Source organism: Nannospalax galili, unplaced genomic scaffold (genome assembly GCF_000622305.1).
Source record: "Nannospalax galili isolate Female #2095 unplaced genomic scaffold, S.galili_v1.0 scaffold973, whole genome shotgun sequence".
In the NCBI taxonomy this organism is placed as follows: domain Eukaryota; kingdom Metazoa; phylum Chordata; class Mammalia; order Rodentia; family Spalacidae; genus Nannospalax; species Nannospalax galili.
In genome coordinates, this window is record NW_008334020.1 from 2114725 (window position 1) to 2141856 (window position 27132).

Sequence of the window (27132 nt, forward strand, 5' to 3'; positions counted from 1 at the left end):
GCGACATTTTCTTCCTCGGTGCTCTAAAGTTCAATTGTGCAAATTCCTTGGAAAAATAAATTGCTAAACTTATGGAAAGGGCATAAACTGTTTTCTATGTAAGACATGGAAAATTTCAGCTTTTTCCTGTGAAATTAATTCATTAAGACTCAAGATTCAGTAGCTATATCCTTTAAATACAAGGTAAATATAGACCAAGATATGGTACAGTGCAATTATAAGTAATTATTATTAGTTGAATTGATTTATTTATTTTGAATATTTTATTTATTATTTTAATTTTATGTGTATGAGGGTTTTGTTTATATGTGTGTAAGTGAACCCACATCAAGCAATGCCCATAGGGGCCAGAATAGGGTGTCAGATTACCTAGAACTGGAGTTATGGATGGTTGGTAGCCACCAGGAGGGTGCCAGGAATTGAACCTGGGTCCTCCATAAGAACACTAAGTGTTCTGAACCACCAAGCTATCCCTCCCAGCACACACATGATGGCTCAAAACCACCTATAACTCCAGTTCCAGGGAATCACACACCTTTTTGTGGCCTCAAAGTGTTCCTGCATGCACATGGTGTACATTAACTCACACACATACATAAACACAGTAAATAAGTAGGCACACACACACACACACACACACACACACACACACATATACCTAAACACAATAAATAAATCAATCTTTTAAAAACAAATTTTGGGACTAGGTGTGTAGCTCAGTGATAATGTCCCTGCCTAGTATGTCCAAGGTTCTAGGCTCAATCCCTAGCACTGGAAAACAGGGGGAAAAAAAAAAGAAAGAAAAATTAGATGTATAGAAAAACTAATTAGGTCAGAATATTTAGAGTTGGTTTTTGTTTATCTTCTATAAACTGGTAAATATATAAATGAGATATGAAATTAAATATAGTTTAGGTGACTTAAAATTAAAAGTAGCATCTAGTGAAATTCTCAAACACAAAACTTTCAGAAGGCATGCTAAGTAAATTCAAAATTTTGAAATTTTAAAATATATGACTCAGTGAAAATAATCACGTTTCAATTCAAGGGTCTTTAAAAAGTAATCTCCCTTGGGAAATTTGAGCATGAGATTGCTTCTGAGACTGTAGCTACAAAAATGACTTTGAGTGAAAGAAGAGACTGTTTCCTTGCATTAAACCTTCAATTAATATGCACTTTCATATTCATTAAACTTGGAAACCTAGAACACACCTCTAAATCTGTCTTGTTCTGAGGAACTGACTATAGACTACCGGGAATTATAGCATTTTCCAGATCTTGCTGACATTTCTGATTTAACTCCTGTCATTTGCTCATATAATCCAAATGCTAAGTATGAATTTTAAAGGTATGCAGGGCACAGGAGATAGGCATCACACTGATAAGATTTTAGCATTTGAGGATGCAATATCAAGAAAAATGAGACTAAATATGTAACCCAAATATTGAGCTTTTCTTTCTTTTCAAAAAAAGACATATTCCAAATAATGCCCTGTGCCATTTCTAAAAATATACACTTAAACATTTTGTCATATTGATTTTCAAAAATAATCATTTTAATTTTTATGACTATTAAACTTATTTTCTGCAGATGTATACAAGTAGTTCACTTTACATTGGAAACGAAAGCATTTATAAAGAATCAAAATTCTTGTAGGATTTGAAAAGAACGGTGTGTTCTAGGTGAAAAATTAATATTCTTTTAAAAAATGTATGCTTTCCTTTATGTATCAGATTTCATATCTGTTCTGGGATAAAATACATTAATTATGGATGCTATTTCATTTTAAAATAATACGATAGGAATAAGAAAATATGAAATATGGAACTGGAGAGATGCCTCAGCCTATAGAGTACAAGTGTGAGGACCTGAGTTTGGATAGTCAGAACTCTGTAAGCAATATGCCATAGCAAGTAAGTCTGAAAGCCCAGCGATGCTGTGGGTATGGAATGATGGGTCCCTCTAGCTAATTAAATAACCAGATTTAAAGAGAGATCCTCAAGTGATCTTCTTTAAGGGAGAGACTCTCGAAAGGCTGACTGGACCCCAGTGGATGAACTTGCATGGAGGGACATCTGAAATACTAACTCGACTTGAGAAACCTTAACATATATAACAGAATGCATAAAATCCAGTGAGGAGGGCTATGGGCTCTGAGGGACAGGGGAAGTTCCAGATGAGAGAGGGGGTATAAAGATGATTAATATGTTTTATATGAAATACAAAAATATTCAATAAAAATATGTGAAAAGAAAGAAAGGAAGGAAGAAAGAAAGGAAAGAAGGAAGGAAGGAAGGAAAGAGAGAGAGAGAGGAAGAAAGAAAGAAAAAGAAAGAAAGAAAGAAAGAAAGAAAGAAAGAAAGAAAGAAAGAAAGAAAGAAAGAAAGAAAGAAAGAAAGAAAGAAAGAAAGAAAGAAAGAAAGAAAAAGAAAGAAAGAAAGAAAGAAAAAGAAAAAGGGGACTAGAGAAATGGCTCAGCAATTAAGAGCACTGGCTGCTCTTGCAGAGGATCCAGGTTCAGTTCTCATCACCTAAATGGTAGGCAACAATCTTGTATAACTACAATTCCATGGAATCCAAATCTATCTTCTGACCTATGCAGGCATTTCATGCAAGTAGTATGCTTACCTACATTTACCTACATACGTGTAGGTAAATCACACACACACACACACACACACACACACACACACAATCAAGAATGAGAAAATGAGGGGCTGGTAGAATGGATCAGTTCCTTAGAGCATGAAGACCTGAGTTTCATCCTCTTCAGACATATAAAAATGTTGAGTGCAGTGGTGGATGCTTGTAATCTAAGTGCAGGGCATGTGGAGACAAAAAGAAAAAAAAAATCCATGGAGCTCACTAGTATAACTGGTGAGCTCTTGGCCAATGAAGAACCTGTCTCAAAGGAGTTAGATGGCATTCCTAATGATGACATCCAAGGATGTCTTCTGGTCACAATAAACATGTGCATAAACATGCATTAAAAAAGAGTTAGAGAATGAAGAGAGGTGACTCAGCAATTAAGAGTGCTGACTGCTCAATTAGTTCCCAACACACACTTGGAGTGGCCTATAACTCCAGCTTCAGGGATCTGATGTCCTCTTTGTGCCTTCATGGCACCTGCACTCAGGAACGCACACACACACACACACACACACACACACACACACACACAGACATACAAATACACATCATTGAAATAATACAACTTTAAAAAATAAAGAAAATGAGGATTGTCATTTAAAAGTACCTTAGCTGTCATGGACAGTTCTGGTTAACTAATAGTCAAATATTAATCTATGAATATGCTAAAAGACTTTCTTTGATTAACACTACCAGATGGCTCCCACTAAGGAACAAATAGAGACAAGCAGGCAGGAATCTTAATTCCACTTTACTCCTACGAAAATATTTGCTGAGAAAGGATAAAGCTCCCACAGAAGAAATGATACTGTTAAACTTTAGATCTTAACTCAAATAATCTGTCCCTGAAATCACACAATTCTGAATTATTCTGGATACTTGATATATTCTATAGCTTCTCCAATTCTAGAGAATATAAAAAAAAAAGCATAGTGGCTGACATAGGTCAATACCTCCAGTTGCAAGGCATCTGATTCTATCCTCTGATCTTGCTGGATACTACACACATGTGGTGCGCTTTACATGCAGGCAAAATATACACACAAAATAAAAAATAAAAATCTTTAAAAAATATATATTTTTAAAAGCACAGTCGGTTTTTCCTCTAGTTTTAAATTTATGTTAGAAGACAGGGCGTGAGGTACGAAAAGGGCTTGGGGAATGGACTAGAGAATAGATAACATGGATATTCAAGACCCCATCACCTGGGTCACAGAGCATCAGGCTGCCTTAGGAGAACAACTAGTTAGCATCAGACTCCTCTTATTAATGTATATGATGTCCTAAAATAACACAACCCAAGCTTTTCCCTGTTTTTCCCTAAACCCTTACTCTTTTCCCTTCCTCAAAGTGAATCCAGCTCAACTGAGAGTTCCAGGCAGTGGTTTACTTGTTCTTTCCCTGAAAAAGATTCATTTTTATCTTTAGCCTGAAAAAATACTGGAAAAGGCCTTTCTACTTATCCTAGGGTAAGGTGAAAAAAGACAAACTGATAGACATGTTAAGATGTGTCAAAAACTGCAATCTCAAATGAACAGCATTCTCCCCTAACCAGCTGGTGTACTTTCACAAGAATACTTGCTTATGCATACATAATATATAGTTGCACTATTTTGATACCTAAAGAACACATCTATATACTTTTTAAGCTATTGGTACAAATTAGGACAGCAGAATTATTTACTCAGCAACAGATCAGAAAAAGCATCCATGGATTTCTACTTTCCTAACAAGATTCATGGAGGCCATCTGAACAGAGCCTGCTCATGGAAGTCAGATTTTTTTCGTTTATATACTTAAGAGTCTCCCAAAGATCTTTCTGCTGTTGCTATTGCTTTGTTATATTTGTGCTGCTTGAGACTGAATCCAGGGCAGGTCTTGTACATGCTAGGCTCTACTTACGTATAGCTCTCGCCTTTCCACGGGCTCGCATAAACTGTAACTGAAACACTTGTGCATTTGCTCATTTCATTTCTGAGATATGGGACTTGTAAGATAGGCCATCTTAGCATTCTAACAATTGCTCATATTCTTTTACTTACAGCCTTCATAGATGTCAGTGGGAATATGGACGGCTGCATGCTGATAGGATATCTGACGTCCAAAATTAGCATCTTCAATAAAAACAGGTTTAATCCTCTGGCTGCCTGGCTCACTCTCATTTCTTTCAGGCTATATAGGGAAAGATAAATAATAAACAACTTTAAAATTATGCTAACAGACATCTTCACATTCACTTTCTCATTTGCTAAGTATATATTCTTCAAAAACCAAATATATGAAAATATTTTAAAACACAGTATCATAATGGCACTACATACACAAATTTCCAACCAGGCACTAGCAATCGGATTAAATGATTGTGATATAACTTAATTATAGAAAGCTTGTCTCCTTGTTTCATCAATGCTAGAGACATTCAGGAATCATCTGAAGCTTCATCTTAAAATACACATTAAGACGTGCATTTTAAAAACAGAGTAAGTTGGGCTAGAGAGATGGCTCAGTAGTTAAGAGCACTGACAACTCCCGCAGAGGACCCACGTTTAGTTCCGAGCACCCACATGATAGCTATCATCATCCATATCTCCAGTTGCAGAGGATCTGACACAGTTCTTCTGACCTACATGGGCATTGCACGCTACATATGCACTTACATGCATGCAGGCAAAACACTCATATAGACATTTTTTAAATGATAAATAAATTTTAAAAATTAAAAAGAACAGTGTGTTACATTACAACCAAATTAAAATCACGCAGTTGAAATAAATTTCATGACTTAATGTAACTAAATTTATGTTAGTCAGCTGATGATAATTTGAAAATAAAATAGCACAGGGGAAAGGAATAAAACAGCAACGAAAGGTTCTTATTTTCTGATATTGTCTTTGTTTTAATTTAAAGTGTTTGAGACTTTCATACAATTATTGTATTTACAGTATTTCCATGCCTCTAACACCATTCCACTTACCCATGTCCCCCCACCAGCCCTCTCAATCCTCTCAATTTCCTGACCACTAATTATTTTTATCTGTTTATATATGCGTGTATTGTACACACACACACACACACACACACACACACACACACACAGCCTGCTGAGTATTTACATGTGCTTAGGGTTGATCACTTGAGACTGGATGACCTAACAAGGAGCTGATCCCTGAGAAAACTGATTCTTTTTCTTTCAGCAGCAACTGCCTGCCTATAGTGCTTTATCTAGAAGTACAACCTTGTGAAATTTCCCCCATTCATGTTTGCATGTCAACTGGTCAGGTCATTATGTAAGTCTTGTATAGATAACTATATTGCTGAGATTTCATGGGTGTGACTTTCCTGTCATTTCTGGAAGGCATTATTTAGCAGCAGGCATCCTGGTCCTCTGGTTCTTACCTCCTCCCCGAAACTTTATCAATGTTCACTGAGCCTTAGGTGTTTGGGTTGCATTTTAGATGTATCAGTTGGGGCTAGGAAGCCTACAGTCAGTACCTGTTCTCTACATTATGACCAGTTGTGGTCTCTATAACTCTCTCCATTTATTGCAAAAAAATAAGCTATTTTAATGAAGGGTGAGGGCTACACTTATCTGTTGGTTTAAGGATTAATTTTTAGGATTCAGTAGAAATTATATTAGTTTAGTGAAATGGAAGTAGTAGGTTTTCCTCTGGGGTTTATGACCTCTCCAGTCATGGGTATTTGGCTGCATTTGCAGTCATGCATTCCCTCCTGTTAAGCTGACTTTAAGTCCAGTTAGACAACTGTTCCTTATCCCCAAGATAAGAAGGCCAGTATTGTCCCATTAGGGGTATTGTGTTTGGCATATCGTTGCTGTGATTTGTAGGCTTTACAACTAACTAGGACTGTTAACACTTTTCTCCCTTGGCAGCTTGCATAATACCTTCCAAATTTACAAGTGCTTGTCTTCAGGGAAGAGGCTTCCAGGTAAGTTCCAGCTCAAATTTGCAAAGTCCTGTGTTCGAGGTACATAGTATCTGCACTAATAGGGTCTTATCTTCAAGTTCTGGGAGTCAAATAAAGGCAGTGACAATAGCCTATAGTTTGGGGAGTCTCTTTGGCTGTCGTTGATTGGAAGTTTCCAATGCCTGCCATTGGATTTTTTTGAGACTAGGGTTCCTGGGTGGAATATTACCACCTGTTATTTGATAAGCATCCTTGATAATACATATAATATATGTGTATGTGTGTACATACACACACACACACACACACACACACATTGCAAATAGTTATGCCATACAGGGTGATTCTGTCCTTTTTCTTGATTTTTGCCTCCTTTTCATGAGAATCGAGTTTAGCTTTAAAAAAAAAAACAATGTGAGGAAGAAAACCACTGTGGCTCTATAACTAATTCTAATTTGGGTCAATTGGTTTCCTAAGGTAGGAACCAAGACTCAGACAGTGACTTCAGCCAATCTCCTAGGAGTTAAAGCCAAAGAATCATTTGCCATCCATCCTAACATGTGTCAAACCAAAGTAAATGACCAAAAAAACCCCATAAATTATCTGGTAGAATACGGCAAGAAAATAAAGTCAGAAATTTTGCAAAGAGGAGACAGCTTGTTCATTTATTGTCCTGCTATGTTATGCTATTATTGATACATTAATGTTTTGAAATTAAGTAAATAAATATTAGTATCTCCAAGTACTCAGAAAAACATATATTCGTTTTTTTTTGTTTTGTTGTGCGTGTGTGTGTGCACGCACTCATGCGTACATCTGTGTATGTGTATTAGAACATTAGAAAGGCTACTTAGACAGAAATATTAGCAATATATATCTTCACAAAAACTCCTAACCCTTGACAAAATCCTTCATTATGTGGCGAAATCAGTTAAGTAAGCCATGATCACATTATTTTGGCATAATGAAGCATTATTTTCCATAATGAAACGTAACTAGTTTAGTGAGGTATCACCCGTGTCTATTTGGGAATTGGGAATATAAAACTGGTGTTTTGGTAAAAATGTTGGAAAACAGAACAAATCTTTTTTTTCCCATTCAAGCAAATCCACATCTATGTAGTTTTTCTTTATTAGCAAACTGAATTAATATATTAATGAGTCATGCTGAAAGCCTAAGATTTGGTAAAACACATATATTGAAGGATCACTTACCATACTCTTCAAAAACATAGGTCAGATATATGCAGAATAAAAGAGGAGACATAGAGCAAGGAAAATGACAAAAGGGGACCACAAAGCAAAACGCTATTTTCCCCTAGAAATGGCACACACCTGCCTTGGGTACACTGGATCACAAATGAAAGACAAAAGTGATGTTGGAGCTTCTTTTTCTTTGAGTCAAATATGATTTTTGACACATTTTAGAACTCACACTCTATACAGTCTATTTTTGATACTATTGACATGAATAAGAGAAGGGTACATTATAAAACATAACCTGCATTAATAACATGGCATACAGGAAATGCTCAACTAATGAATAGATATAGCAGTAGGGCTCACCTGCAGGTATGCTGGATGAATAGCTACACTTATAGCAGTAGTTTTTCAAAGTGCAAGCAATGGAAAATCATCAGACTCTTGGGCCTAGTCAAACTAAAAGAGCAGAAGTGGTGTCTAGAATATTAATATGTCTAGGGGATTTAGGTATAAGCAGTGATGTACAAGTCAATTAAACTAGCACACATGATCATTTCATAGAACCCTCACGAGAAAAAGCACGAGTAACAAACACAACAAAGGACGTCTAAATTTTGTTAACTTCCATGTATAAGTTTTGTGAACTGTAAAAAATAGATAAATATAAGCAGTAATATTTGTTAAAAGATATTTCAAAAGACAACACTATCTGGAGCTACTGCAATTATTAACTCTCTCCTGAATTATGTTGGGGAAATAGTACACGTTGAACTCCTCTGTTGAGAGAATAAGGGCACTAGTAAATCCAGTCTCTGGGAAACTGCTCTAAATACAAATTTTGAACCCAATGTTTTAAACTGAAGTTATGCTAGAAGCTTTATAAATGTTTTTAATATCTTTATTGTTGTTGTATGTGTGGATACAGAGTCTTCTGGGTGTTAGTGCACATGTGTGCTCATGGAAGCCAGAAGTGAAATTTAGGTGTGGTTCAACATTAGCCACTCACATTTTGTGAGTCTGTCACTGAGACTATGCTACGCTGACTAGCCAGTGAGTCCCAGGGAGCAGCCAGCCTCTGCCTTCCTAGTGCTAGGGTTACAAGCTTTTACCACTAGTACTTGATTTTTTAAGTGAATTCTGGGGATTGAATGCAGATTCTCCTGTTTCCATGGCAAGCACTTTATAGACTAGGGCCTAGTTCCATAGGGCCTAGAACCTTTCTGTTCCCAAGAATTCCTTACGAGAAGCATGCTTAGCAAACACAGTAAAATGGCATGGTGGAAACTACACATGTGAGGAAATTTACCCAACTCTGGTACATATACTTTGCATTTGTTTTTAAATAGGATGTTTTAAAAGCATATTAAATAACAAAGAAATAAAATAAAAGCTCCTTTATTTGGGGAGTAAAGCTTGAGGAAAGAGGCAGAAGAAGAAATGGATTCACATCAAATGTCAGCAATAGTATTGGCTTTGAGGTTAGAAGAAGCTATTTTACTAATTGTTTTGGGTTCTCTTTTCCCAATAATACAATAAACATTTTATATTTACTGAACAAAAACATTGTCTTTTCCATAGAACTGTTAAACATTGCATACTAATACTTTGCTGTTGTTTAGGTTTCTGGAGACAGGGTCTCCCTGTAGCCCCCAATGCCCTGAAACTCCCTATGTAGACCAAGCTGGCCTTGATCTCACAGAGACATGCCTATCTCTGCTGAGATAAAAGGCATGCACCGCCATTCCCAGCTATTATACACTAATGAAGATGAAAATTGGTCTCAATTTCCTCTAAATTATAAATTAATATATTTGAACACATTTAGTAGAGATTTTGTATTTGAAATGATGATGTAAAGGGATTTTAAGACAAAACTTTAAAATAATAGCATAATTTTCTATTTGTATAATGATATTTCAAGTTTTGAATTAATGTACAGGTGCCAAATCTATCAATGAAAAAAGTACCATTGCCCTGTGTGGGGGACAGCTTTTGTTTTCAACTTCACACACCTGGCCAGAAGGATCCTCAGTTGGGGAACTGCCTCCATATTATGGCCTGTGTCCATGTCTGTGAGGCATTTTCTTGATTCTTGAGTGATGTGGGAAGGACCAGCCCACTGGGGGTGGTGGCACCCCAGGCAGATTGTTTTGTATTGTATAAGAAAGCAGGTAGAGGGGACTGGGGAGATGGCTCAGCAGTTAAGAACACCGGTTGTTCTTGCAGAAGACCAGGGTTCAAATCCCAGCACCCATATGGCAGCTAACAATTGTCCATAATTCCAGTTCCAGGAGATCTGACAGCCTCTTCTGACCTTAGCAGGCATTGCATGACATGGGTGCACTTACCTAACCTACATGCAGGTAATACATGCATACACATAAAAAAAAAAAAAAAAAGGCAGAGCACAGATCAGAGGTGCAAGCCAGTAAGCAGCGTTCCTCCATGGCTTTGGCTTCTGCCTCCAGGTTCCTGCCCCGAGTTCCTACTTTGGGTTCTCTCAGTGATGAACTATAACCTTGGAGATGTAAGCCAAATAGACCCTTTCCTCCCTAAGTTGGCCTTGACCAGAGAGTTTTGTCACATTTGAAAGCAACTAGAAACCCTGGTTCTCATTTTGATAGTCGAGATAAATCAAAGGAATTTCATTAAGATATTAGAATTTCTAAGTTCTTATTACATTTAAGGTATTGGAATAATTGTGCCTGATAACATCATAATTCATATTTTTACTTATCTTTTAAAAATCTGTCCATTATTTTTTTATTTATTTTATTTCATTTTATTATGTGTTTGAGTGTATTGCCTGCATGTACGTAAGTGCAGTTGTGTCATTCAGTGCCCGACGAAGTCAGAAGAGGGTGTTGGGTCCCCTGGAAATGGAGTCACAGATGGTTGTTAGTGGCCATGTGGGCCCTGGGAACTGAAACCAGGTCCTCTGCAAGAGCAACTAATGTCCTTTACTGCTGAGCCATATCTTTAGCTCCCACAGTTTATTCATCTTGACATGATGACTAGATATAGTTTCATTGAAATGTAGCATATATTAGTCATATAGGAATTAACTGACATCCTCAGGAAATGTGCATGGTTATAATGTGCTAAACACCTCAGTTTCTCCTGCTAATATTTCTGTGGTTTTCAGACGATGTAGAAGACAGAACAGCATCACCTTCTCAGTTTGTTGTCTAAATTATCTTTCATAAAGCCTACAGAATGCCATATTTATGTTTGTACAGAAAAAGTGAACAAATGAATTCTAAAATATAGTCAATGTACTTTGTAAAATACATTAAGTAATACATGAGATGCTCAATTCTGAAACTGTTCTCAGCATAACCTGAGTTGTTAAATAATGATTAGGTCACTTAGAGACAGATGTCCGTGCTAATGTTGAATGGGTAGGCCATTCAGATTTACAAGCAGAACATATTAGTGTATTTAACGTGGAAAATGACAATAATCACATGGCAAAATGCTCTTTGCATATGTGCTTGTCTTCCATGAACCAGAGCTGCGGTCATGTGTCCCTGTACACACACACCCCCATCAGCCTGGAACTGTCATTGCCTCCCATAACCTGGATCTGTGGCCCCTTCACTTGAGCTGAAGCTATGGTCCCTTCCTGTGAACCTTTAGCTGTGGTTCCCTCTAGTGAGCTGGAGCTGTGGTCCCCTTTCATGAGCCAGAGTTTTGGTCCCCTTGTGTGAGATGGAGCTGTGGTTCCCTCCCATGGACCTGGAACTGGGGTTCCATCCTGTGAACTAGAGTAGCAGTCTCCTCCAGTTAGCCAGAGATGAAGTCTCCTCCCGTGTGCTAGAGCTGTGACCCTCTCCTGTGAACACAGAGCTATCATTGTCTCTTGTGAGCTGGAGCTTTGGTCCCTTCCCGTGAACCTGGAGTTGTGGTCCTTGCCTGTGAGCTGGAGCTGTGATCCCCTTTTGTGAGCTAGAGCTATGGTCCAGTCCTGGGAACTGGGATGATGCTCCCCTCCCATCAACCAGAGTTTTGATCTTTCTCTGTGAGCTTGAGCTGTTGGTACTCTCCTGCGTTGATCTGTAGTTTTCTATTGTGAGCCAGGGTTCCACATTCCTCTGGTAGTAGACAGATGGTAGAGCACATTGGAGGATGGAGGCATTCCTGATGTTGAGGAGCAGTTTCAGTCTTCTCTGAGGGACAACATTACCCATAGCACCCACCCCTGTGGTCCCAGGTTGTACATGGCAGAGGTTTTGCCTCTTACGTGGGAACAAGGAAGGTCTCTGTCATTTGTAGATTCTGGTCTTGGGAAGACAGATTCTTTAGAATGACCTCCCACCTCCCCTAAAGACCAGCTCTGATCCTCACTCCACACCTGGTCCTGGGTATCTAGGCCTTGATGTTGGACCGCTCTCATTCCTAGGCACTAAGATGATTTCTATTGCTTTTCTAATATTCTTCTACAGCCCCAGAATGGCTTCACCTATGCCCTAATTAAACTTCTAGAGATTAAAAACACAAAGTCTGGGAAGTTGAAAAAGAAAAAAAAATACAATAATAACTGATATACTTCTTAGACTAAAAATATGTAACTATATATATATATATATTAGAATGTAAATTCAAAATTCTATATGTATACTATAATTTTTGAATATTATTTATGGATAAAACTGTACTACCAAGCTTCAACAAAAATGTGAAATTGGCCACTATTCCTATAATGTGAGTTTGCCTTTCAGTCCCTTTACAAATTCTCTAACCTATACAAAGTTTTTCAATGTGATCATGTTACTTCTTAAATAAAGCATTGCTGATACTATATTTTAAGTTAAAAACATAAAAATAGTCAACCTATATTTAGGGGACAGACTAATAAGATGTTTCTAAGAGATTGTGAAAAATACCCTGTGATTGTAGAGCTTCTGGAAGTTAAAGAGAGTACTCTGTAGAAACTGTTCAGTGTCATGTGATATTTTATAAAGAAGTGCACTTAAGACCCCAGGCTGCTGATCTGCCTCAGTGAGAGGAGGCTTGTCTAGCTCTTGCAAGGCCTGAAGTTGCATGTTCCAACTCCAGCACTGCACTCAATCAGTCCAAACAATTAAAATGAAATTTAAAGTTTATGTATGTACAAGGCAAAACATTAAAAACATAATAGAAAATAATTCAAAAATAATAACTTCAAAAAATATAGAATTCCCTAAATAAAAAGGTGAAAATGAAATATAAGTACACACTTATAGGATAGGAATAGTATATTGCTTACCAGAAAGCTGTAAGCATAGGTGGGGTGTGGAAGTTGATAATGGGTACTCAGTTACAGTTAGATAAAAGATCTAGTATGCCTCAGCAACTGTAGGGTGACCACAGTTAATGCTAAATTATGGTGTGCTTCCAAAAGGTAGAGCAAAAGATTTTTGAAGTTTTCACATGAAAAGAGTTGGAGGAAACAGTTTAAATCTGATTGAAACATTACAGAATATACACAAGTGTTGAAATATTGCATGGGACTCCATTCATATGTAAATTTTAATGATTTTATATATTAGGTAAAATAAACAAATATTTTTCAACAAGAAACAAAATATTTATTCATTTAATAAGTAAGGATCATGCCTGGGTCTCAGGGTCTCTCTTGTCAGGCATTAGGATACACCTCTTGCAAACTTTCTCTTAATTCTATAATTCAATTTAATATAACGGAAAAGCCATTTTAAGCTGTTACAATTTAAACAGATGCTCAGTTTCTTAAATAGTGTGCTTTACTACAGGAAAACAAGCATTAAAAAAACTTGATAAGTCACAGCTCCTTTACATGAAACTTCTCCTGCCTTCCAAGTATGTCACTTCATGACAGGTCAGCACCATGCCGTAAGCTACTAGAACTGTAGTACTTGCAGTCCCCAAATGTCAAAAAAGGGTGTGACACTAAACAAAGACATTAAGCCCCTTAATGTTACTTTCTTTATCTGAAAAACATAAAACTAGGAATGTGTGCTATGGGAACTTTAAATGATGCATAGCACATAATGTATGTACCACCGAGTGTAAAATAAGATACATCAATAAGTTATTGTAACCCGGTCCAAACAGACTATAGCCAATATAATGATTAAGTTTGTAGGTGAAGAAGCAACTAACAAAGAATTCAAGGAAAATCAATAACTCACATATTATACAGAAGCAAAATTCTATCTCTTTGTGTTCATCTAGTTGAAGTTTCATTAATGGCCAACAACAAAACCTGATGAATAAAGGCTGCATGCTATGAAATATTTGCATAAAAATTTTAGAAAACAAGCAGGCTTTTATTCTTTCTTTAAAGATCATATCAGAGTTCATCACTGTATGAGACACAGGACATTCCAGCTCATTCTGGAAGCAGGTTTATTTCTATAAAATTGAAACCCTTAAATATTGGACTTTTAAAGAAACATTAGATAAGACTTTATGCTACAATTGATTTTAAAGTAGGCAAGAGTGTGCTAAGAAGAAAATAAATAACAACATAAATATATCAGGGAATTCTCCAGACCAGTCAAATGTCTCAGACAGGTCAAAATTTTTAAATGATCAATGAAATAAAGTGCAGCAAATAAATCAATAGAATATAATGAGATGGGATTTCTGGGTTGACCTGATTTTATTTAGATCATAGGTGAAGACATAGATCTTAGAATTAGATTATTAAGGTTTTGTACTAGTTTGATTTCTGTTTATTCTGGAAATTTAGAAAGTAGTTCAGCTCTGGCACAACTTGGCATCTGGGGAGTGTGCTTCCCTAACATTCAGGGAACTAAAGGATTTGGGGGGATAGATGTCTCTGGAAGCTCAAAATAGGAACTTAACAAAACTTGAGATCCATATATACTTAAATGGTGGATATTCACAGATAATTGTTTCATAGGCAGCTGTTTTCATTTTAACATTTGAATTTTCTTTAAATTTTTAGTATTTACAACTTAAATAGCACAACATGATCTACTGAATAGTATTCATGCTTTTTCAAAGGTTTTTGAAGATTCACCTGTAAATTTTATTAAGTATGTGCATTACAAGAATGATTTTCATAAGACTGAAGTGAAAAATATCTCAGATTAATTCCCCTTTTGTGGTTAACATTTAGACACACAAACACGTTCCTTTTGCTGCTACAAATCACTTTATTAATCTAAAGTTTATTGTGATAACATTCACAAAGTTTTCATATTCCATACATTATTTTCGGATTGTATAGTATGAGCCAAAAAAGGATCTAATGTTTTACATATGGAAACACACTTAATTTTCTTAGTAATTATGAGATTTATATTACTGTCACCTCCATTTTACAGACCAAATGACTGAAATCAATGATCGCTTCGTTTTGCCAGTGTTGGTTAGCTAGAAAAAGAGAGAGCCATGATTCACACCAGTGGAGTACACTGAAAAACCCACAATCTCTATCACAGTGTGTACAGCAACTATACATATAAGCCCTGTTTAGAAAAATAATCAGAGTTACACACAAAAGTTTAGGGAATGGAATTCATATCTTTGTTTTAAAATTTAATTTATGGAAAACAGCAGATGAAATATTTTTGGACATTCATTCACCTATTCACATTTATGTTTATTTAAAATATTTTCCTTACAAAGTATATGTAAATAATATATTCCTTACATGAAAATTATATCCATTTTTAACATAACCTCTTTGGAAATAAAATTCAGCTACCATTTATTCTAGTGATATACTGAATCAGACAGAATTTTAGTTTGTGCAGGGCAGTATAATAAGCTTGAGTTCATGTTTCATTCACAAAGTATTATGGAAGCTCAGCTTATCTGTCTATATTTGGAATAAAAATTCATGATCCTGCTGGGTGTGGTGGTGCATGCCTTTAATCCCAGCACTCAGTAGGCAGAGGCAGGTGGGTATCTGTGAGATCTAGGTTACCCCGGTCTATGTAGTGGGTTCCAGGCCAGCTTGGGCTATAGGGAGACCTTGTCTAAATAACAATGAAAACCTAATCCTAACGTACATGGAGTAATTCTAACTATACTGCTTGTTCTCTAACTAGAACTTGGGGCAGACACAGAGGGAACTACACCATCTGTCTGGCTTAGTGTTTTCTTATTCCTGATGATTGCTCCTGGGGACCAAGGAGAGGAATCGGCAGAGGTGAGATGATGAGGAAACACTGCTCTAAGTGACTCCTAACTTTGGAGCCAGTCCTGTTAGATGAGCAAAAGGAAACACAATTTTTCTTTAAAAAAAAACAAAAAACAAAAAACAAAAAAAACCATCAGAAATTAGCTAGTTTTTTTATTTGCTCAGATTTACTTTCACCAAGTAAAACAAAAATCCACACTTTCATTTCCCAGATGGTTGTGAGTACTTTATTCCTCTACTTTGCAAAAAAACACTTCATTAAAACGAATAGGCCTACACAAATACTCTTGAAACCATACCACCACTGTAATGCTCAGATTCAGTAAGGCCATTATCTTAAACATTATTGTATTTATAATACAAACTGAGTAAGATCTCACCTCAGGTTTCTAAAGATTTAGTACAGAAAGTCAAACTCTATGTGCACAGCATAGCAGTGAAGGCACTTAAAGCCAGCAAAGGCAGTGAAAGCCAACAATGAGTTAAGAAGTGCTCAGAACACTCCTAGGAAAAAAATGACACTTGCTTCCTAGGAAACCAAAGGAAGATTTAAGAGGTTGTTATTTAAACAGGTTTTTTAAGAATATGGTTACAATTTAATTAGAAAAACTATGGAATATGAGGATCAGTTAAACAAAGGAGTGACTATGATAGATTACCTGGCTCAGATAGACTAGATAAAGACTGTCATATTTTTAATAAGGTGATATGCCTTGATTCTCTATCCAAATTGTAACTCATCAAATATCTGAGCCCAGTTATACTTTCATTTTTAAATTTCAAGTCATGATTCTTGGTTTTTTTTTTTGTTTTTTTTTTTTGGTCTTTTTGAGACAGGGTCTCCCTGTAGTCCCAGCTGTCCTGTAACTCACTATGTAGACTAGGCTGGCCTTGAACTCACAGTGATCCACCTGCCTCTGCCTCCCGAGTGCTGGGATTAAAGGCATGCACCACCTCGCCCTGCCTTCAAGACATGATTCTTAACATTGTATAATGCTAAGTGGATAACAACTCTCTTATTCCAGACACTTTTCTCTAAGGCTAGCTGTCAGTAAGTACTTATTTTATAGCCACAAGGTGAAACTAAATACTATTAATTTAAAAAGAGGAGTAGAGTCTATAAAATGTCTCTGAGGAATTATCAGAAACCAGAGTCCTTGCAGAGCTTCTAAATGGCTCTCCACGAAATGGTTCATCCAGTGAGAAATACTAGGAAGGGTACATTTTAAAGAACTGATCACCTTTAAATGCATGTTTTACTTTGAATGAAGCCATGTATTATTATAATGAATAAAATCAGTAGATTACACTTGAGGATACCATTCTTTATTATGAATGTGAACTTTGTGATACACCAACATACTATATACTGAACAAGAAGAGAAATCGGAGATTCTGCGTTTACTCAATTCCAACATGGACTAAGCTCAGAGCTTTTGTATGATGCACTTCTGTTATAAAAGCTACTTCGTCTCGAGCCACTTGTGCTCTGACCCGGTCCACCTCCAGACCTTCCCTGTGCCCTTATATGCTCAGGCCTTCACACATGCCGGTGTTTGGGGCTTTCTATTCTGAAATAAAGTGCTTTTTTTTATTATTATTATCTCTTCTATGTTGTTTAGATGTGTGACACATGTTGAGAGCAAGGGGGTGGGCTAGCGCTGTGCTGGAGAACACACCAAATAGAAAGATAGTCAAACTGACTTGGAAAGACAGCTTGACCACAAAATATTATATCTTTATTTGAATCTGGCCTTGTTATATGCATGTAGCTTCATACTTGTTAGGGAAATTTCAGCACTTATTTTCAATTTCTACTTGAAAAGTCAACATAAAACTCTATTCTAGGATATTCTCCTAAGCAACCAAGCTAAATATTTAGCCGTTCCTACAGAACACTTGGATCTCTTTGAGCAACTTTTTGCTATAATTGTTCTTGACCTTTAATATCCTTTGTCTGAAGCATTGTAAGTCTCTCATGGCCACAACTGTACACAGATTTCACTGTACAACTAATGCTGAGTCCCAGTAAATCTGATGACACTCTAGTTTACATTTCTACATTTTAACCCTGATATTCATTTTCCTTATTATAAAAAATCTGCCTTTTTAGAATTTTGTGACTATTGCTCAAATTCAATTTGGGAGTCACTAATGAATAATTCACATTGTCAAACTTGTTAATTCTGATGAGGTTTGTCATAGCAGTTTTATTTATATGATTTTGAGACTGCCTTTTATATGCTACTTGCTCTTTCACTGCAGATATCAAGTATATGCTTAATGCTGTTTTCCTTTTTAACCTGAAACAGGTGAAGTAAATCCATCTTCAAGACTAACTTTGCATTTTCATTATTATGGCATGTTCTCTATCTCACTAATCATTATAAAAAAGAAAAATCTGTCTCATCTCAAGCATTTGTTCTAGTTGCTATCATATTTGTGACTTAAGGGCAGAGAATGACATAAAAAACGATCAACAATACAAATTCGCAAAGGTCAAGTGTTTTCTTCAACATGTATATTTAAATTCTTATCTTTCAAATTACAGTGACCAATACAGATCTGGGCTGAACTATGTAGAGTAAGAAAAGGGATTCTTTAACTGAATATACTTGCACCAAGGGACATCTGGGTACAAATGCTTGATTAGATAAGCTTTAACATGTATGACAAAATGCAGGAAATCTGTTGGGAGGGGGCTACTGGTGGTGGCAATATGTGATGGGGTCTAAATATTTAATATCTAATATATAAAATGCACAAAACTTTATAAAATATATATCATTTTTAAACAATGAAACTAAGGCCAGATGTCATGGCACATGCCTTTAATCCCAACACTCAGGATGCAGAGGCTGGCTGATCTCTTGATGTTGAGACCATCCTGGTCTACAATTGAGTTCCAGGCCAGCTGGAGTTACAGGGAGACCCTGTCTCAAAAAAAACAAAAAAGAATGAGACTGTCAGGGCAGAAATCGAGAAAATATTTAGAATATGTTTATTAGTCTGGTTTCTTTTTTAATATTTTATTTATTATTTTTATTTTATGTGTATGAGTGTATTGCCTGCAGGTATGTGAGTGCACCCATGTCATACAATGCCTCAGAGGTCAGAAGAGGGCTTCAGATTGCCCTGGACCTGGAACTGGAGTTAAGGACTGTTTGTAGCCGCCATGTGGGTATTGGGAATCAAACCCGGGTCCTCTGCAAGAGCAGTCTGAGCCCTTAACCACCGATCCATCTCTCTTATTAAGCCAGTCCATAGCTACATAAAATGAAGCTTATAGTCATTGACTATTGAGAAAATGAAGGTTTCCCAGGAAAGTATGCTCTGCTATACTTTATTATTCAGCTATGCAAGCCTCAGTTGCTACAGAGAGCTGCCCTCTGAGAAATTATACTCTGAGGAAGGAATTATTTGGAAAGATTGTTGTACCTCAAAGAAGAAACCCATTTCAATACCAAAAGTTTTCTGCCTTACTGTTTCTAGAAATCGTCTGCAAAGACTTAAATACCTAAAGCAAGCAATATTTATTTAACGATCTTAGCAATGGGAAAATATTCATGAACACAATGTTTGGGAATATTTATATATTCATAATGTGTTACATGATTAAAAGCCTACATAAAATTTAGAAGTTAACATATAATTTTGATAACTCTAAACATGTATTTGAGGCCAATGTTAAACTTCAGATTTGTTTTAGAGTAGGATAGGAATTGAATGATGTCAGCGTACTGGAAAATACAGAAAATGGCCTCTGTACTGCTAGCCAGGGAAAAAGAAAAACAAATCATCTTCTAACATAGCACAAGCAGGGGAAAAAGCTAAAAATAGTAACCAGAGACCCAGCGTTCATAATCTTTCAGTCTCTTGCATGAGGAATAGCTAAATTTTAGATCTTAATAATTTTTATCACTATTAAATCATACTCAGGACAATTTTGCTAACTGATACCATTTCCTTAATATTTAGCATTCTAAAACTAGTTGTAGTGCATCATTAGGTATGAGATACTGATATATAAGATTTCAAGTGGACATCAAATGATTGCCAAATAATAATGAAATATATGACATTGTGTATATTTCATTGTGTAACCAGCACACAGAAAAGCCAAGACAGAAAAACAATAATGGAGAGCCAAATTCAAACCAAAAGAATTGTAGCATTATGATTTGTGACCATTTGCCATATAAAATATTAAATTATATATAATTATGAGTAGAACAATTAATTAACCTACATTGTGAACCTTTTGGTGAAGGTGAATAAATTATCTCATACATATAAGCCTAATTTCATTAGATTAGTAATAGTCTTCAGGAGAAAATAAAACAATGTAGCCCCTTAAAAGTCATAAACAAGAAATGTAAGTATAGTTCTTAACTATTTTTTCTATGATAGTATCTCAATTTTAGATCAAAATTTAGTAACAGTGATCAAAGCATGTGTATTAAGAGACATTAGAAAATAGAAAATTTTATATTCATTTTTTGTAGAATCATTTCTCTATACTTTAAGGATTAAACTATATTTAAATTATAGATGCTAATTAGGTGGAATGTTACCACTAACTTTAATATGTAAAGAAGAACTACTGAAGACATGTAGAGAAACTTAATTATCTCTTAATTGCTACTCCCCTCTTTTGTTTTCTTTAACAGCGACTTTGATATTTTCCTTGGGATATGTCTATCCAAGGGGAAAATTTAAACTCTTTGAGGTCTCTTGCTCTAAAGTATGCACTGAAGGGCAAGGACAATGTTCTAATGCTATGTACCTCCTCTTTGTGATCTAAAATGAGAAATTATAGAGACAGACAGAGACACAGAGAGAAACAAAGAAAGAGCAGAGACAGAGTCCAAGAAAGACAGAGAGAAAACAACCAACAAGAGCATCACTCTAGATAGTGTAGCATGAATACTGGACTGCAACATATAAACAGAAAAGAGACCGCAAGGACTGTGAAAGAAAGAGCCTGTGGGTTGAGAACCTAGGCTTTTTTATGTTAGCCCTGGTACCCCACATGCTACATGAGAGAAGAATAAAAGTATTTCTAGTTTTAGTTTAGTTCTTTTAGCTTATGTTTTTCTAAAATAACAAAGTCAATTTACAAAACAATAAAACATGATTAATTTTTTTCCACTGTCTACAGTTTAAGGTTTTGGTTCTCTTATATCTAAAGCACTTTATGTTTGTACAATTAAAATTAGCAGGGTTTTAAAAGAATCATTTTATAGTTTCTTATAAATTTTCCAAAAGTTTGCATGACATAGTCTATAAAACTGGACTATTGAAGAATCATCTTGTGGTTCAACTCAGGTTAAGATTTCAGACATCATTAGGAATTGGTTTAACACCATGTCTATTTATCAAGATAATTGTAGTAGGTTCCCCTCACCACACACACACACACACACACACACACACACACACACACACACACAGAGCCTGTGATCTGTGTAGCCACAGGTTCTTGGATCTGACAACAGTGCCAGGCAGTGGCTTCAGCTTGTAAAATGGGCCTTAAATCCAATCAGATGGTGGTGATAATACCTGTGCTACTATTGCAAGAGTGAACATATCTTGTCAGACCAATCTTTATTGTAGCTCTCAGGGTTCATAGTAGGGAAGGTAGAATATCATTTTTCTCTTTTAGCAGCATCCATAGCACCTTATATAAATCTAGCAAGTAGAGATGAAGTTTCAAGGCCAGAACCAGCTTTATTTTTCCTTATTTGTTCTACAACTCAAGTATACAGTGCCTTTGCATTAGGGTCTTACCATCACATTCTTACAGGTATGCAAAAGTAATGACAATAGCCCCCATTATTTGAGGATCTATGGGAACCCCCTGGACAAAAAGTCCAAAAGAGGAAGTTCATTCTTGACATTGGGGTTCTTATTTGCTAGGCTGTGGTTTCTGGCAGGCCATGATGAATACCCATTATAAGGTAGCTAGGTTTAAACTTTTAAGATATTGTGTGTGTGTGTGTGTGTGTGTGTGTGTGTGTGTGTGTTTTGATTTTAAGAAGCTTCTATAGTAGCAAGTATCCATATTGTTATACCCATAGATTAGTGCATCTCTCACCAGAGAAGCTTCTTCTTCCAGCCCATGGGGAGAGACCCACAACTGGTCAGCATGAAGAGAATAAGAGACTGTAGAGTGTTCAGTGCTAAATGGGCCATCTATATCACATTCTCTCCCCCTGAGGTTCAGGGAACATTTCCGAAGTGGCAATAGAAAGCTTATCAGTGCCAGTGGTGGCAGATGAATACAAGGAAACCAGCCTTTTCTTTTGGTTTCTTATACCACTAAACTATTGGAATTGATACTTGTTAGGAAGCCATTTTCCGTGTGGAAATATGTGGCATATAGATTAGTATTAGTGGAAATAACCTTAAACTATCTTACTGTGGTGTCTGGACACATTGGCACATACAAACCTGCAGCACTTATCAAAGCATACAAAGATCTATGCAGCCATAAACTGGACAAAAACCCAACAAGGAAGGGGGGAAATGGACAAAAACTCCAGCCCTAGCTGAGGATCTGTGGGCAACTGATTGTTGCTTGGAGAGGGAGAGTCAGGTTTCATTACAGGTGTGATGCCTGGTAGAATGACTGGACTCCATGGAATGGACCCACACTCGAGAGCGTTTGGGATCACAAACTAGAAACAGTAATATTTACAAAAAGAAAAATATCATAGAGGACGAGAAGTTGAGTGGGAAGTGGTAGGATGGGTGTGGAGATGGGGGGTGGATCTGAATATGATAAAGATACAATCCATGAAATTCTCAAAAAAATCAATAAAATACTTTAAAAAATAGATTTGACCTAAGAATCTATCAACACTGCTGCTTCTCAAAACCATTCTATAAGTAACACACATTTTAGGTAATTCCTTCATACCATTATTTTGACTAACGACATTTCTGTTTTAGGTTAGAAAGTACATCTATAGCATTGGTTTTTACTATTTAACTTCAATGGATAGTAAGAAGAGAAAAACAAATTTAAGCATTTAGGTGTCATAAAATATTTTCTCAAATACTTAGTAGAATGTTTCATACACTTCTTCAAAATGTTCTAAGATTTTAAAAAAGAATTTAGTTATGTTCATATGTATGTTTGTGTGTGAGTTTGTGCACTGGCTCTGGCAGAGGCAAGCAGAGGGCCTCAGATCACCTGAAGGTGGATTTACAGGTGGTCATGAGCCACCCAATACAAGTGCTAGGAACTGAATCATATGCTCTACAGTAGCAATGTGTGTTCTGAGCTGTTAAGCCATCTCACCAGCTTTTTTCTCTAGGCTTCTAATATCTCTAAAATATTTGAATTTGAATTATTAGAAGGTCAGCTCAAATTCCATGTGGAAATACATGGTATGTAGATTGAAAGTTAAGCTGGGCATGGTGGTACATGCCTTTAATCTCACCACATGGGAGACAGAGGCAGGCAGATCTTTGTGAGATACAGGGCAGCCTGGCCTATGGATCCACTTCCAGACCAGCTGGGGCTACAGGGAGACACTATCTCAAAAAAAAAAAAACAAAGAAAAAAAAAAAAGCAACAGGCAACAACAACAAATAACAAAATAACAACAACAAAACATTAATAGAAATACCATTTAAAATATCTTAACAACAAACAAACCAATATTATTTATTATAAAATTTTCATTTTTCTAAAAGTATTTAGGTTCACTAATACAGTCCAACAGAAAGTTAATAACACATATATGTCAGGCAACTGTTAGTCAAGTTTATGTGTGTAAAGTATAAATTCTTCAAGTATTAGGAAATGTATATTGATATCAAGATTGTACTTTGCGGATAAATTGAGCCTCACTTACGTTAGAGAATTTCTACAAGGTCACAAAAAAGCTGATGACAAAAATGGGATTTTGAACAATATGCTTCCACTAGGCAGAGGGCAAATACTAACAAAGGAAAATAATAAAAGCAATGGAAAATTAATTTTAATGTGCTAAATTTTCTTTAAATATAATGTCAAGCATTGTTTCAAAAAATAAATACTTTATAAATTAATGATAGCAGTAAAATTTGGTTTATTACTTTTTATAAATGGTTTTACAATATACATTAGAATATCCTAAACCTTTAATCTAATTCTGGGGATCTATCCTATAAATAAAGTCAAAAGTTTGGAGAAAACAATGTTAAGGAGCAAAGACATTTATTGCATTGTTCTACATTTAAATGTTCACAAGGGTAAATTTACTTTTCACAGTAGAAGAATTCACTGAATTGTGTTCTATCAACTCAAATCTGTGATCCTACAATTATTTAACCATATAGTAAATAATTACACTACTTAATAAATTGGTCATCTCAATGAAGCTAGTCATGGAGGCACATAACTAACTCTAGTCACTGAGAAGTTGAGGTTTGAATGGTGTCCAATTGTAAGCAAACACAAGTTACATAAAAAGAGCCCAACTCACAAAACCAAAATACAAAAGAATAACGAGAGTAATTAAAAATGTATGCTGAACAAATATTTTACTTCCCTTTTCACATCATTAAATTTGGCCTGATGCTTAATAAAGGGGGGGGCATGTTGATGAGAAAAGCTTTGAAAAAATTCAATAAACTTGTAATTAAAAAGAGGCTGTGCGGGGGAGGTCGCCTTGTTAGGGCCTGACTCTGGGAGGTTAGATCAGGGGCGCAGAGTCTGACTCTGGGATTTGTGTCTGTCCACCAAATTATTTAATGAAATATTCAGTAAGCTTTTACACAGGAAAAAGAATCAGCAGTCATGCCGGTTTGGCAGTTATACACAAAACTTTAAGAGTACAATAAAAATTAAGATATAAAAAGATAGAAACAGGACATGTAACTTTTAGTTAGCTAAAGAAGCATGATAGATGTAGGACCGTGCTGTATCATATCTCTGTGAATGTAAAATATTTTCTACCTGCTTTGTAATGCAGAGTAGTGACCATGCTTTATCAGAGCTGTTTTTAATGATGTTACTCAGAATGTTTACTTTCCAGATGATGACTGAAAAGCTAATAAAAAAAAATTGTGCCAGGTACCACAACAGTAAAAAAAAAAAAAAATTCAAAAAGGCAGTATGTTCAAAACAGGGTAAGAGTTTCACAAATATCTTTTCTTCTTCCTTTTAATTATTAAATTCTGTTATATGACCATAGTATTTACATATGCCATGTACAGTCATCTATAGTCTCATTAGAATCCAAATGAAAACTGGAATGAACATTAAGCATTACTTAGTCAATTATATCATGTTTTGAATGAAAAAATAATTTTTGAATTTTGTGGAGAGGTGCTATGTGTGTGAAGGGCTGTGCTTTATGAACTTGTGGAGGGCAGAGGTTGATGTCAGGCGTCTTCCTCACGCACTCTCCACACACAAGGTTGCTCATTGAACCTGGAGCTCGCTGATTGGCTATATTGGCTGGCCAGCAAGACTCAAAGATTTGTCTCCATTCCCAGTGCTGGGATTACAGTAGTGCTGGATCAGAACTGAAGTTCTCATGCTCAGGTAGTAAGCACTTTACCACAAAGGTCAGTTCTCCAGCTCAACTTCTGGAATTTTAACAGGTTTTAATGCCTTATATGTAGCTACAGTTTTTTGCCACTGGGCTGGGACATAACAGGGTCTCTGAATCCTATCCTAATAATCCTACTACACAACATTCTTTGCCAAGTTTTCTATCGGTGTACTTATGTGCATGTAAAGAAATGGACAGTCTTGTCTCCATAGGCTTACAATAATTGTTAGGCTTTAAATTCAAAGGTTTGTATTTTGATATCCATAAGGTTTTCATTTACTCTGTTAAATTCTGCATTATGCCTAATAAAGAGAATGGATCATTTTCATACACATAATTTTAACTCACACTGTCATTATTCACTGTGTCTTTTTGGATGGAGAAAGACAAAACATGAAGCACATTCAGACCTTCACCTCTATGGCTTCTTTTCTTTAAAACAGAGTTGTATTTCAATATTTCTTTAAAAATTCTGGGGACTGGAGAGATGGCTCAGCATTAAGGACACTGGTTGCTCTTGCAGAGGACCTGTATTTGATTCCCAGAACCCACATGACAGCTAGCAATCATCCATAACTCCAGTTTCAGGGGATCTGATGCCTGCTTCTGACTTCCAGAGGCATTGCTTGACACGGATGCACTTACAAACATGCAGGCTATACACTCATACACACAAAATAAAAATAATAAATAAAATATATATTTTAAAATCCTGTATATGTATACATAAGGGTATAATATATAATATTGAAGAAAACAAAGATCCTGGTTCTAGTACGCCAAATATATTGACTGTGCATGCTTTACTCATAATGAGCTAAAAGTCGAACATCAAACTCATAATGAGCAAAAAGTCTAACATCTGACTTTTAGTAAGTACCTAGCCCACTTTCAATCACAATGGTAAACTGTTCCATTTAACATAAAATGCAATTCCTTGTATAAATTGAGAAAAAGATGTATTTGCCTTATTTAAAATTATTATCATAGGGTAACACATTCTAGAGGATTAGATATTGTAAAATAAGTGTCATAACTTAAAAAATTAAATGTTTAGGAAAAGATATGATCAGTGTACTACCAGAAAAATTGATACTGAATCTGCATATGTTTAAGTGAACACATTATTTTCTTAATAACCTTCTTCATTAAAATCATGCATATACTCTTTGTAAGAGGAAAGAGATCACAAATCTACAGGAAAGACAATACTTTTTAAAAAAAACTTAGTTCTCCATATATGAAAAGAAAAAAAAAACCTCTTTCGTAGTCTTATTATGAGAATTAAGAAACCAGATAAATTGTATTAAAGTACGGTATTTGTAAAAACTCATAGACATGGCATATAGCCTGGGAGTTGTGGTATTTCGGGAAAACATATTTATGATGCTTTTAAACTGCTTAGAAAAATAAGCTCTACTATTTTGGCATTTTTGTTACTTTTCCTATACAATAGTGTGTGAATAGTTTTTATTCAAATAAAACCATTTTTATGACAATGACTTAATTAAAATCATTCATTTTGTTTAATAATATATTCCAGTACTCAAGAGTAAATGAAGTAAAGAAAAATCATTGAATATATTTTTGGATAAGTAATTGTACATAAATATTTTTCTAATGCAAAGAAATATGTTTTTAAATTAACTTTAAATATTAACTTTAAAT

General features: G+C 35.7%; 1 protein-coding gene across 8 annotated transcripts in view; it reads right to left on the minus strand.

Moving 5' to 3' along the window:
• The window catches only part of Cacna2d1 (calcium voltage-gated channel auxiliary subunit alpha2delta 1), a 499112-nt gene that overhangs the window by 173658 nt on the left and 298322 nt on the right, over positions 1 to 27132 (minus strand). For all 8 annotated transcript variants that reach the window (XR_003848843.1, XM_017797133.2, XM_017797131.2 and 5 more), the window contains exon 6: positions 4693 to 4822. Coding sequence is in view for 7 of the 8 variants with exons in the window: in XM_017797133.2 (XP_017652622.1) it covers positions 4693 to 4822 (130 nt within the window). In the remaining variant the exon portion in view is untranslated. The remainder of the gene's footprint in view (positions 1 to 4692; positions 4823 to 27132) is intronic.